The sequence below is a fragment of the Amborella trichopoda genome, chromosome 4 (genome assembly GCF_054954075.1).
Source record: "Amborella trichopoda isolate Santa Cruz 75 chromosome 4, AtrichopodaSantaCruz75HAP2 v2.0, whole genome shotgun sequence".
NCBI classification, from domain to species: domain Eukaryota; kingdom Viridiplantae; phylum Streptophyta; class Magnoliopsida; order Amborellales; family Amborellaceae; genus Amborella; species Amborella trichopoda.
The window spans coordinates 6,384,572-6,399,214 of NC_142339.1; the positions used below are offsets into that span (position 1 = coordinate 6,384,572).

The 14,643-nt window shown below is 33.3% G+C and overlaps 1 protein-coding gene across 2 annotated transcripts; it reads left to right on the forward strand.

The window, feature by feature from the left end:
- The first annotated feature begins 799 nt into the window (after positions 1-799).
- On the forward strand, positions 800-11,095 carry LOC18439201 (purple acid phosphatase 4). 2 transcript variants are annotated; one of them, XM_006849373.4, is made up of 7 exons: positions 800-1,118; positions 2,000-2,156; positions 2,714-2,821; positions 4,546-4,673; positions 7,196-7,324; positions 9,726-9,793; positions 10,663-11,095. In XM_006849373.4, the coding sequence occupies exons 1-7, from the start codon at positions 897-899 to the stop codon at positions 10,874-10,876; spliced, it is 1,026 nt and encodes a 341-aa protein (XP_006849436.1). In that variant the 5' UTR covers positions 800-896; the 3' UTR covers positions 10,877-11,095. The 2 variants fall into 2 exon arrangements, with proteins under 2 accessions (XP_006849436.1, XP_088720683.1); XM_088864557.1 differs by lacking the exon at positions 7,196-7,324.
- The last annotated feature ends 3,548 nt before the right edge of the window (positions 11,096-14,643 follow it).

A 14,643-nucleotide genomic window follows, 5' to 3' on the forward strand; every position in this document is an offset into this window, starting at 1 on the left:
TTCATGTGTTGGAGTAGCTTTATTTTTTCATTTGTCGCCACTCGAGCAAAAATTTGTTGGACCAGCTTTGAGGCCTCAAAGCGTTCTAGTTCGACACATTTTGTATCGGACTAGTTTCGGGGATCTAAGCGTATCGGTGTAGTTAAAATATTGCCGGAGCGGCTTCTAGGGTCCAAAATGTACCAATACGATAAAAAATGTGCTCAATTGGCTTTCGAGCCCTAAAAGAGAGTGAGTGGATAAGAAGAGAGGGAACATTTTACTCGGAGGATGGATGTAATAATAAATAATATTGAAATAAATTATGTAGTTTGTAATTTTGTTTTTTATATATATTTTTTTTAGGTAGGGGGCAAAAAAAAAAAATACCTATAAAATTGGCTCAAAAGGATATCTATAATTTACCCTTAATTTTACATCAGACCTCATAATCCATGCGCATAACGGAAAAGGACGTTTCCGTCCTCTAACAAAAAGGTCATGGTACCTCAAATCATTTCCCTCGCAAAATAACTTCTACAAAAACACGTAAAGCGTAATATCCATTGTCCCCTCACCACGTGGCGTTATCTTGTCAGCTAATAAAAAACCAGCGGCGAGGATCGAACGGTCCTTATCCTCTGCATGCATGATTGCTTGCGCCCACTGATACCAGCCGAGTCATAAGGATAACGGTCGTTAAAACGGCCGTAAAATGCGATATTTTGTCGTGAAAATTCGCCCTTTAAAGACAGGCCAATACGGTGGCTTCACGCAAAGTCCGCCTATAAAACCCAAGTACTTGGCCCTCTGTCTCTACAAATTTTCAAAAGCAAGAAACAAGGGGAGAGAGAGGGGGGGAATTAGGGTTTTTTGCAGGCTGTAAGGCGATCCATTTTGTGAGAGAGAGAGAAGCCATGGGGAGCTCCTTCAAAACCAGCTGTTTTGGAGTTGGAGCTCCTTTTAATGGCGTTTTTCTCGCTCTAGGGCTGGTTTCAATGACCCTCTGTTTTAGCGGGGCTTTCTCTGAGTTGACGAAATTTCAACAAGGTGCGAAACCAGATGGATCGCTAGACCTGCTCGTAGTTGGGGATTGGGGCCGAAAAGGAACTTATAACCAGTCTAAGGTGGCTGAACAGGTTCGTGATTGAGTTTTATGATCTTTTCTTTATGGTCTCTGGTTTTTCATCCAAAAACTGAGTTTCAAAGGGAATTTGGTGAATGGAGATTTGTTCATGCTTTTAAAGCGTAAAGTTTGAGCTTTAATGGATTGATTAGGAGTAGATTGAATGCTGAGGGTCTTCTGGAGCTTTTGTTCTGCAATTTTTCAATGGATATAGAGATTTGATCAATAAATTTGTACGATATTGGAGGATAGAGAAATTTTGATGCTTAGATATAGCTTCTTTTGCTTTTTTCCTTCATAGTGAAGATTCCTCTGTTACTTTAATGGTGTTTGAACTCAATTTTCGATTAAAGATTGAGCTCCTCTGCTCTTTCTTGACTAATTCTTGCTCGTTCCACCTAATAAATTTTATGCCCTAAACCTATTGTAAAAGGAAGCTTTTATCTCCATTACTTCTTTGGATTCCAATCCTCACTTCCAAATGAAGCAATGCTTTTTGGATTCCAATCCTCACTTCCAAATGAAGCAATGCTTTCACTTTCTTTCCGATTCTGCTTCCTCCTCGGCTTTTTATTTTTCATAGTTATCTTCCTCTGCTTTTGCTTTAAGACTCTCCTTTGATCACAGACTTTCCTATCAATTATCTGAAACTTTCCTGTCTTAAACCTCAACTGAAAAGCAACCTTCTACATTTTCTATCTTTTTATCATAAATAAACATATTATAATTCAAATTTTCAGAAACTACTGAGTCCTGAGGCGAAATTTTCATTAATTTTTTCAGCAGAGATATACGATAATACAGAGAGCCACAATTGTTTCAAACTGATCAGAGTTGTGATTTCGAGTTCATGACTTCATATTCTGATGAGTAATTGAATCCATGTTATTACAGATGGGGAGAATCGGCAATGAAATGGGCATAGACTTTGTGATTTCAACGGGTGACAATTTCTATGATAACGGTTTAACAGGCGTTGATGACCCCGCCTTTGAACAGTCTTTCACAAGCATCTACACTGCTCAGAGCCTTCAAAAACCCTGGTACACTGGTAAGTCTCTCTCTCTCTTTCAAAGTCATTTGAACTCGGCGAGTTTTTCGGATACCACCCGATTATCCCGAGTTTAACCCCTAAACCACGTCGAGTTCTCATGATTTTTCTATTCTCACTAACTAAACGTCTTAATCAATACAAGTAATGACCATTCTAACTCGGTCTTTTTTGGCGCCAATTTATTAATATTTTCTGCCGATTAAAACCTCCCGAGTAATTGCCAAGAAAGGAGACGATTTTGTCTAGAAACTACTATGCACTAAACACTAAGACGTGTCTACGTTAAACTTTGACATTTATAGAGAAAAAGGAACAAAAGCGATCGAAAGGGGTCGATTCATCTCTTCTATCAGATTTTGAATTCCACAGTAAATATGATTACATATAACCACATGGCTCGCTGTGATTGAATGATGAGTTTTTTTTCCTTAATACAAATTCAATACAAAAACATTAGGAAAAAAAAAATATTATATATATATATATATATATATAATTTTATTTTATTTTTTCTTTTCTTAAGATTTGATCGTGTGTGTTTTTTGGGTGCCCAGTGTTGGGTAACCATGATTACAGAGGAGATGTCTTGGCTCAGCTGAGCCCCGTTCTCAGGAAGCTCAACTCCAGGTGGCTTTGCATGAGGTCCTTTATCGTAGAAACAGGTAAATTTACAGTACAAAAAGCCCTACTTTTTTAATTAATCGGCTTTTTATCGTGAATTGTTCTCCATTTTTTTCTTTGATTCCCCGGTCTACCATTAATCCGCGTTATGTTCGGTTTGTACTCTATCATGTTCAATTAGTTGGCAATTTAAGCAGATAAATCGTCCATTTCTTCACTATTAATTGGCAATTACTCGCCGTTATGGTCGGCTGGCATTCTATCCTGCTCAATTAATCGGCAATTCCTCGCCGTTTGTACGGCTTTTCTTTGAAGTGGAAAATTACGTCACCCCAATTACGCGCCGATTATTCGGAGATACCAATGGGCCTTGTAACAGATGAGCATATTCTTGTAAAATATGCCCTCACAAAGGAATATCCGATCTTGAAATGGACGGCGTGGATTTCTTCATAGCTAAAGCAGTGTCGATCTCAGCTATCCATTGAAAAGTGCGTCATCAGAAGGCATATCCAGTGTATACGGATTCCATGCCGTCACACTGAATATATCTTACAAAGAAAAAAGGAATCGAAACTATGATAGCCACCTAAATCCCACCCAACAAGGTGAAAACTTATAAAGTTCATAATTTTTGAACATTATGATCAGGAAAGGTTAAAATAAAAGGGATGTGGTTTGTATAGAGCCTAGGCTCTAAACAATCAAAATTGGAGCTTACCTTCAAATAGTATTGAGAATTGTGGTTTCAATACTGAAAATTTTTGTGATAGCTTTAAAATATATTTTTATTTTTATTTATAAAGTTCAAAGTTTCAAAAATAGTGTAGATTGACAGCTCTATAAAAACTTGAAAATCTTGATGGTCCAAAAATGCATTACAAAATACACTATTTTCAAAACTTGAAATACATTTTTTTCTTATGTCTGTGGTTCTTGATGTCGAAATGATCACTTTGACGATATTTGGACATCAAAACAATCTCTTCTAGTAAAATTTTTGATGTAGGTTCTAATTTGATTGTTTAGATCTCGGCTCTATATAAATTTTTCCCTAAAAATTTTTTTAAAATAAAAACTATGAGATATGGAAAAAAGGGAAAAAGTAACACTTCATCCAACTCATTTAGAATTGTCGAAAACCTTTAAATCTAAAAAAAATATCTCAGTATCCCCTATTTTTAAGTTTTGTTTTTTTGATAAACTCAATGTTTCGAAAAATATCTTTTAACCCCTTAACCACTTTAAACTTATTTTTTAACTTAAACAAATGAAATTTAAAAATAGAAGGTATGAAGATACTTTTCCTTAAATCTATTATCTCAATTTGACCATTATGATTGTAAAAAATAGATAAAGATTTTGAACCTTTAAGATAGTGTATATCTGGAACATATTATCTAAACAGTCCATTTTCAAATGTTGATGGTATGCAAAATCAGTCCCATTTTTTTAGGGACAAAATTCATAACCGGCATTGTAAGTTAATTCTAAAACCATCGGAGAGATTTCCTGTGTCACCCGAGATTTCCAAGTGAGACTTTACCGACTTTTATTATTATTATTATTATTATTGATATGGTCAAGGCCTTATAGAAAATGTATTTTTTGGATTATTTTGAAATATTTTAGAACTTAGACCGTAACATCAGAATTATTTGTAATTTTATCTTTTATTATATCAGCAATACATAAAATATTAAAAATTTACTATTTATTTGTATTCAACTATTTTTACTTATTTGAATGAATTTTTATTTTGCAGAGACCGCCGATTTCTTTTTCGTGGACACAAACCCATTCGTGGATGAATACTGGGCCATCCCCAACGAGCACTCTTACGATTGGAGAGGCGTTATTCCAAGACACCGATATATCGAAACCCTCCTAAAGGTGAAATAAAGTTCCTCGATATCTCATATGGCCGCTGTTTAGAGTCAGTCGACCTAAAAAAAGGAAAAATATTAGAGGACCCAATCAAACTAGGGGAGCACCTTTGCATCATAGGGCTGGCAATGGACCCAGACCTGACCCAGGACCCGAGAGGTAGACTCTATCTAGGTTGGATTCCAGAATTGGCTTCGAGTCCAAGATGCATTATTTGGGTCCAGGTTTGGATTCGATCGGGTTTGGGTCCCACACTTTATTTCCAGGTCTGGGTCCGGGTCTCATATCATTTTTTTGATCTGGGTCCAGCCGAACCTAGACCCGGACCCAAACCCAAACCCAAACCCAAACTCAAACCCAACCCGACTCGACGCATTGCCACCCCTATCCTTGTTTAGTTATATGTCAATTTATTAAAATATTCTTGATTGTTTAGGATTCCTAATCCTGTCCAAGGGTAATTGAGGTATCTTTAAATTAATTTTTAGGAAAGCTACATATAACTGATGCATTGTGTACGAGATATATTAATGCTCCTAGCCCATATTTTCCATAGTAATCGTTGCCTCTATCCTTTGTTTTTTGGACAAAACAATCGTTGCGTCTCCATCCTTATTCAACGTATCCCTACCACATCAAGAAACAGAACATTTGAATGGTGGGAGCCACTTGCAAATTCTTGGAGACAGATGGTATCCTCCTTGTGGGGAAATATGTCATATATTGAATTGTAGGTCGTATGTTGAATGGTAAGTGCGAGCTACAAATTCTTGGAAAGTGATGGCTCCTCTATTTGGGCGAATAGGTTATTTGGACTTTGCAATCTTAATCAATCCAATCAAGGCGCACTTCCAAATTTTATTATAACTTGTAATTTTGATGAAAAAATTATTAGGATTATGTCAAAATGTATTTTCATATCTAAGTATAAAATTTTTAACTCCAAAAATGGTTAAAATCAAGTAGATTTATAAACATATGAAAACTTTAAAAATGAATGGTCTACATAATGTATTGAAAAATGTATTACTTATGGGATTCATATTCATACATCTCGATGTCGAGATGATCAATTAGATGTTTTTTAACCATTAAAACAACCTTTTTTGATATATTTTTGTGGTGCATCTATAATTCTACATTTTAAGGTCGCAACCTTATATACATTTTTTCTATCGGTTAAATCACTTTGAACGGAAAAAAAAGAAAAAAAAAGAAACTCAAGAAGTCAAGTCAATTAATTTGTCAATAAGTGGTTGCTTTAATGAAATCGTTTCACTTTTGTACCTTATCAAGCATTTTTTAAAAAAAAATTGCTCAAAATGTCCATGCTGAGTGTTTGGAACCCTATAGGAGTAGAGGCTTTTTTGATAATTTGGCCCGTGAGACATAAGCCAATTTATCACTTGTTTTATTTCCAATCAAACAAGTTCTATCCTATAGGAGTGGAGCCTTTTTTGATATGTTGAATGGTAGGTGCGAGCTACAAATTCTTGGAAAGTGATGGCTCCTCTCTGTGGGCGAATAGGTTATTTGGACTTTGCAATCTTAATCAAGACGCACCTTCAAATTTTATTATAACTTGTAATTTTGATGAAAAAAATCTTAGGATTATGTCAAAATGTATTTTTATAGTATAAAATTTTGAACTCCAAAAATGGTTAAAATCAAGTAGATTTATAAACATATGCAAACCTTCAAAATGAATGGTCTACATAATGTATTGAAAGATGCATTATTTTTGGGATTGAAAATCTTTTTTTATTTTCATATTCATACATCTCGATGTCGAGATGATCAATTAGATGTTTTTTAACCATTAAAACAACCTTTTTTGATATATTTTTTAGGTGCATCTATAATTCTAAATTTTAAAGTCGCAACCTTATATAAACTTTTTTTATCGGTTAAATCACTTTGAAACGGATAAAAAAAAAAAAAAAAACTCAAGAAGTCAAGTGAATTAATTTGTCAAGAAGTGGTTGCTTTAATGACATCATTTCACTTTTGTACCTTATCAAGCATTTTTTTAAAAAAAATTGCTCAAAATGTCCATGTTGAGTGTTTGGAACCCTGTAGGAGTAGAGGTTTTTTTGATAATTTGTGTGTCATTTTTTGGCACAAAATCTAAAATAAAATTTATCAAATATTGTGATACATTTTCAATCTTTTGAATTTCATATCAGTTAAAATTAATTGTGATCTCTTTGTATAAAAAAAATAAATAATCTAAATGATCTTATTTTGTTAACCTCAAAGCAAGTCAAGGTGTTTCACTTACTTTGTCCCTTGGGTCAAATAACAAATAATACCCGTACTTTTTAATTATTTACAAAATAGTCAGATGAGAATGTTTCAATGAATAAATATTTTAATAGTATTAAATTAGTTGATTTGACATAAACATATTTTAAGGTGGCATAACAATATATATCCTCATTTTCGGGGTTTATGACGAGTGCTGAGTCTTTTTCCTGTGTTAGCGTAACGACGGTGAGGTCATGATCTAACGGTACGCTTTTTGTCAGCATGTCGACGTCGCACTACGTGAGTCGTCAGCCAAGTGGAAGATCGTGGTTGGGCATCACCCGATAAGGAGCGTAGGCCACCACGGTAACACCGTGGAGCTTGACCAGCTCCTCCTCCCAATCCTCGAGGTAATATCAAAGTTTCGATTGACAGGATTAAATTATTTTATATAAATTTATCAAATTATTTACGAAAGGCGAAATATTGAACTCCTAATTTATAGATTTAATTTCAAAATACCTATACTAAAAAACACGTAGATTAAATTGCTAGCTTTCTATACTTCCACTAATGTATGGTAGCCGTATAGTTCTCCTTAACCATCACATTTGAATAGCTGAGATCAATGGTTTAAAAATCGGATCGGTGATCCGGATCGTCGATTCGCTGAATCGGTTGGATTAAAGCTTCAAAAAAATCCAAAAAAATTATTAAAATTCATTATAATTGTTGTTTTTTAATAATCCAATAAGAAATGAAGGTACTACATTATTAACTTTCATTTTTTTCATCAATTTGTGAATATTGAGATGCTCTTGTATAAACTTAAGTATTAAATTTGCATCACATTAAAGAAAAATCATAGAATTATCATGGATAAAATATATAATTATACATGGACTATAATAACTAAATCAATGAAAGAATGGCCATTAAAATCTCGTTTTGACGAAAAACCCTAATCCGTTAAAAAACCCAAATTATTACAGCCTAAGTAACTATAATCTAAAATTATTACAGCCTAACTAATTATAATATTATATACTGAAATTATAATTATTAGTTTATATTTTATAATTATTTTATTAGACAAATAATAACAAATTAAAAATATTTTATAATATTATCTAATTTAAAATGTATTATTGACAACGGTAAGAAAAATAATACATTACATGATTTATAATGTAAAATTTAATAAATAAAATAAAATATTTGGTTATCAATGTAAAAATTAATAGAATGCGTACAAATTTTGGAAATAACACTTCAATTTTTCAAAAATTTATTTTTTTAGGTTTCTATAATAAATTTAGTGAAAGAGATTGATAGTAGAAAGATGGAGATTTCAAATAGAATAAACTTTTTATTTTTTAATTTTTTATGCCTTTCATATTATTTACAAAAATAATTATACCACTATATACAACAAAAATTAACTGCTATACAAAAAATTAACTTTTTTATTTTTCATTTTTTTATGCTTTTTATATTATTTGCAAACATATTTATACCACTATATACAAAAAAAACTACTATACAACTAAAGTGCAACATCAAGTAACAAAGGTCATAACCATCCCGCTGTCTCGCCACATGTGATTATAAATTGTTGATTAATAGAATATATTTACATTCCGTTTTTATTTAATGATGTTTGGGAATTATCCCATATCGAGAGATGGGTATTCAACTTTGGTATATAAATATCTATGTAATATGAATTAAGGTATTCGCGTGGAAACATTGGGGCAACCTCACACGTGATTTTGTCGCACGTGTCTGCTTGTTGCACGTGTCGGAGTGGTGACGGCGGTTCCCGTTTTATGTGTGGAACCGGCTCGTTCTGTGGCGATTCCCGTATTCGACTCGGCATTTGTGAAAACCCTGGCTGAGATGGATCCGATTACAATGTCATGTCTCTGCTTTGTTTTATTTTTAATTGGTTTTTACAAAACATTTTGACACCAAATTTTAGACGTCCACTTCCCTCTTAAACTCATACCTGCAAAAAATTATAAAAAACATATTCTCGATAAAATAAAATGAGCAAAATATTATTTTAATTTATTAAAAATATTTTTTTGTATTTTTTAAGTGTGCCCCATTAAGATATGCCACATACCAACTTTCACATTCATATAATTTATAGAATAAAAACAAAAAATAAAATACTTTGAGACATCAAATCTAGATCAAACGATCAATAGCTTATTTGATCTAAATTGGGTAGCTGGATAAAGGAAATAAAAAACTTCTATTACCTTTTCCAATTGTTAAATACGTCATCTCTTTTACTGATACCTTGGCAATTTTTAGTTATTGTATTTTAATATCACATGACTGTAAACCCCAAGCAACCTCTTTCCTCCTCCCAAACACCTCCTCTTCTTCCTTCTCTCTTATCTGCTTTGAAATGAATGTTGACGTCTTAGCTGTTTAAATAAATGCCAAATACTAGATGTCTAAGATTTATTTTTTGCTGCTACAATACTCGGCCGTATTCAGATCGGGCATGGGCCGAGTACTTGGCACGCGTCTTGGTTCCGAAAACTAAATCAAACTGAGCAAATCAGAATCAGACCTTAGTATTTCATGGCCCAGTACGATTTTCCAATCACCTTCTCTCCTCAAGGGAGAGATTGTGACCCAAAGAAAATTGGGTCTATTTGAAGAGTATGGTGTGAAAGAACTCTTCTAGACTTCTGCCCTTTTGTCTTTCTGAACTTTACTATGCACTTGTCTCTTCATGTGATTTTCTCTCCCCCAAAGTGTATATACGGCTAAAAGCGTATTTAATCATGGCAGGCTAACCACGTCGATCTCTACGTCAACGGCCATGACCATTGTCTCGAGCACATCAGCGGCATTACGAGGTAAATTTACATATGGACACACAAAAGAAAAAAAAGAATACAAAATAGGGTAATGTTGGGCAAAAATTATTTGGAAGGTTGATCGATATGTGTTTTTTTTTTTTGTCAAAATTGCCCTTTGGTCTACCGGTCGACCCACCTTTGTATAATTTTCACCTAAAATTGACCTATTTTATATTTTCTTTTTTTTGTACATGAACATAAATTAGTTTAAAAATAAACATAAACACCCAATAAATACCTGCATTTTTTAAAAATGACGGGGTCATCACATGCTCTTCCAAAATTCCCGTATCTTGTTTGGTGCCTTGGAATTCCTAGACTTCCCAAGCCACCCCAATAATTTAGGAACTTTCTATTGGAACCTAAATCTCCAACTACAAACTACATGGCCTTAGCAGTGACAATGAGCCAAGCCTGGGCAGGGCCAACCATGGCCTTGCCCTGCCTTGATCCTTCAATGGCCAAGCCAAATAATGAAAAAATATACATGTATATAAAAATATACATGTATATAAAAATATACATGCATATAAAAGACGAAGACATGAGGGCCTGGACAGGCTGAACCGGACCGGCCGTTTCTTGGCCCTAGCCGAGTCTTGATCAGACTAGCCCTTGAGCCATGGTTGCCCGGCCCTCGGACCATATTTTGTAGCACAAGCCCCAGTTTTAGGACACCCGTCCATGGCCATCCCTTAATGCCTTCAATCTGGTTAATTTTCAAAGTCAAACTAAATTAGGTTAAAAAACCAAGCTTGGATCTAATCTCTCAATTTTAAACCCAATCTTGTTTTGCATTATATTATTTTATTTTATTTTTTTTTAATCTTTTTTTTTTTCATTTTTCTTTTGCCCCCCCTTTTCAGCCCTATCCAATTCCTGACTAGTGGAGGGGGTTCAAAGGCTTGGAGAGGTATTGATGATAGTGCAAACAAGGACGGTCTCCGATTTTACTACGATGGGCAAGGGTTCATGTCCCTCAGCCTCACACCAGACAGGTGTGAATTCGTCTTTTATGACCTCAATGGCCAAGTCCTCCACAAATGGGAAATTTCGAAAGAGCTCCACTTTGCCAACTAAACCACCTCCTCTTCCTTGGCCCTGATCTTCTCCCTCCTTTTTAACGCTTCTGTAAAATATATTGGTGTAGGTAAATGGTTAGTTAGCTGATGTTGTTTTACGAAATTCAAGTGGGGAAAAAAGAAAAAACACAATTTACCCTTCTATAATAGGGAATGATTGCCCTTGTAACATATATTTGCAGTTAATTGAACTAAAGTCCTTGATTTTCTCTTGGAATTGACGTACCTCTTTCTCTCGAACAAGCATACTGTACACTTGTTCTTTTGGGTAAAAGGTGAGCCTTTTTTTTTTTTTTGGGGTCTAAAATTTTGGGATGCATTTGAGATTTATAAGATGATTAGTTTCAAAAATATCATCATCAAATCTTGTTTTCAACTAATTGGGTTGGTTACACGAATCCTTGTTCATCATTCTACTCTCTTAAAAGATATCCCCTGTCTTTTTTGACCTTTCTACTTGAATTCACTTAAACCGCTAACTTAAACCTCCTAAGAGGTATTGCGTTGTACATGGTTAGGCCACCTAAATCTGTTTTTTATCATCTCATCCTCAATAGGTGCCATACCTAAATTATTTTTAAAAAAAAAAACAAGAAGATTTCTTTAGCAGTTGGATATTTCCATAGTTGGCACTCATTCTAGAACATTAATTTCATAAGGCTTAACGTTTTTTTTTTTTTTTGTCCTTTTCAAATTAATCGCGTGTTGAAGAGGAAACATCCCTAATCTTAGGGTCTTTAATATTTTAGATTTCCTAGAGGGGGTAGATTATGTCCCCACCAAAAACATAACATCTTTTGAGCTCCCAAAAAAGAGAGAATAAAAGGTTAAATCTAAATGAACAAGTTCAGTAGTTTCCTATAGGATCATTACTCTTAACTTTAATAGTTTCTATCTCCGCGTACAATCCAAACTGGAAATATAGAAAGGGCAACAAGAATCAGCAACCATTATCATATGTATATTACAGCTTAGTGGCATTGAGAAAAAATAACATTCAAAAAAATAGAAATAATAAGTGATCAAAAAATCGTGCATCCGACTCGAAATCAGTAGAATCAAATCAGAACGGGGAGGCTCGCAATCTCAAGGTATAAAATAGTGAAATCTCCCGAGTCTCTCAGTTTTTCATCTTTTTAAATATTGTTAACTGTCTCTTTGTCTACACAGACCACACAATAACTATTTTTTTACAAACTAAAATAAAAAACAAAAAAGAACACTACCTGATGAAGTGAGTGATGTCTGACACATTAAAACACAAAAAGGGTATCACTTTTTCTCTCCAACTTATTTTCATAAAAATTATTTTGCCGACATGATAACAGTAACTGAAAAGCCTCACTTATAAAATATAGAAAAAGACCAAAAGGTCGATAATATCATATCTTTCTCCTCCTAATGTTAGGGTAACATAGATCAAGGCAATCGTGATAATTAGCACTGACGTATTAATTATTGACAGGGTGTTGCCTTTTTGCTTTTTTTTATTTTTTTTATTTTTATTTTTATTTTTTTTTATGGATAGGGTGGTTCCTTTTGTCACTTTTACCTCCTTTCTCTTATTATTATTATTATTATTATTGTTGTTATTATTTATAGACAGGGTATTTCTTTTCGCTACTTTTTTTTTTTTTCTATTGTTTTTATAAACAATTGTTTCATGCAAGCTAGACCGCATTTCTACAGTATGTGGTCTAGATGTATAAAGCATCCATCTTAAGGATATATACAAATAGGTGGTCCATCTAAAAATAATTGTAACTAATTGTCCAAATGTTTTTTTAATATAACTATTATTTCTAATTTTTTTTTTTTAATCATATTTATTCATGATCTCCATGTTAAAGATTATATAAACTCCAAAAATTACGATCAAATTATATTTTAAAAATATATTTATTGTAAAGCCCGTATTTCTACAATATGTAAGCGGGCCGCATGCTAACGACATCTTTTTTTTATAGGCAAGCTTTCTATGCTTCCCCTACATTATAGAAGTATCCAACCGTCCATTCTGAATGGAGGGCCAAGATTGCTCCAATCACAATGTCACGTCTTTACACTATTTTATTTTTAATTTTTTTTCTATAAACTATTTTGATACCACATTTTGCACATCCATTCCTCTATTAAACTTGCACTAGCGAAAAGTATAAAAAAAATATTTTCAATAAAATAAAATGATCAAAATACCCCTATAAATTTCAAGAGGTATTTTGGTCCTTATATTTTATCAAAAAATTGTTTTTAACATTTTTTATAGGTGCGCTCCAATGAGAATAATGCACGTACCAAATTTCATAGTCATATAATTTGTATAAAAATAAAATACTTTGATACATCGGATCTAAGATCAAATGATGAGTGGCTCTCTTGATCAAAATTGGACGGCTGGATGGTAGGGGGAGGATAAAACTTCTATGCTGTAGAAAAAACACAGAAACCTTTCCCTTTTTCTTATTACTATTTTTGTTCTTTTATGTTTTTCTTCTATTATTTGTGCGTTCAAGGCTTCAATAATGGAGGAGTGAGAAGGAACATAACCAGCAGCTTTACAATTTCCCCACAAGTGCGCAGTTAGAAGCTACCCATTTTTATTATTGTTTATATTACAACAACTTTACAATTTCCCGACAAGTGCGCCAGTTGGAAGCCACCCATTTTTATTATTGTTTATATTACAAAATTAGTTGGTGTCAATCCCATTATCTGCTTTAGAATCTTAGAAGAGAAACAATTAAAATGAAGGAAAATTAATCAAGATTCATAATAATGTAGGAGAAGATATTGAATTAGCTTGTTTAGTACATCAGTGGGGCGCTTGCATTACTCCTTTTTTTTTTCTGCAAATTTTTGGAAATTATTGTTCTCTACTCTGTACTCCCATGGGAGCAATACTTTGCACCTACTTTTTCACTCGAAAGACTTCCTTAAGATTTTTATTTTAGTCTAAAATTTTGAGAACCACTTAAGAATATCACTAGATGGTTATTTTCGAAGAACAAAACTTGAATTTTTAGTTTTGTGACACTTTGATCTTGCCCTTCAAAAATTAGACGGTTACTATTATGTCTTGAGAGATTTTTTTTTTTTTCAGAGTTCAATTCTGAATGTTTTTGATATAGTCTATGGTTTAAGAGGCTACCTCCCCAAGATTTCAAGTTCTAAAATTACTTCCACATTGGGTTTTACACCAAGGAGTAAAGCACGGAATACTCCCATGGTTATAAATCTTTTCACAATAATAAAAGGAAAACGTTTATATAAGGGTGAGGCTCTAAACAATCAAATTATGACGCGCATCAAAATTCACTAAAAGAGGTTTTTTGAAGGACAAATTTCTCAAATTGATAATCTCGACCTCAATATGTATGATCATGAGAAAAAATAGATTTCAAGTCTTGGAAATAATGTATCTTGTAATGCATTTCCTATACTGTCAAATTTCAAGATTTTCAAGTATTCATACACTATTTTTTAATATTTAAATTTTATAATTAGAGATGAAAATAAATTTCCAGACCATCACAAAGTTTTTCAGTGCTGAAACAACATCTTTCGACACTTTTTGAAAGTGCGCCGTACTTTGATTGTTTAGGGCCTTAAGGCTTATTCAAACCACACCCATAATAAAACCGGCCGGTTGGGAACAAAACAAGCAGCTTTTAAAACACTAAAGAACAAGACAAGCTCAGCAAAGGTGCACCAGTCAGAAACTTAGAAGCCATATATTCTATTAATCTTTGAATTAAAATATTTCAT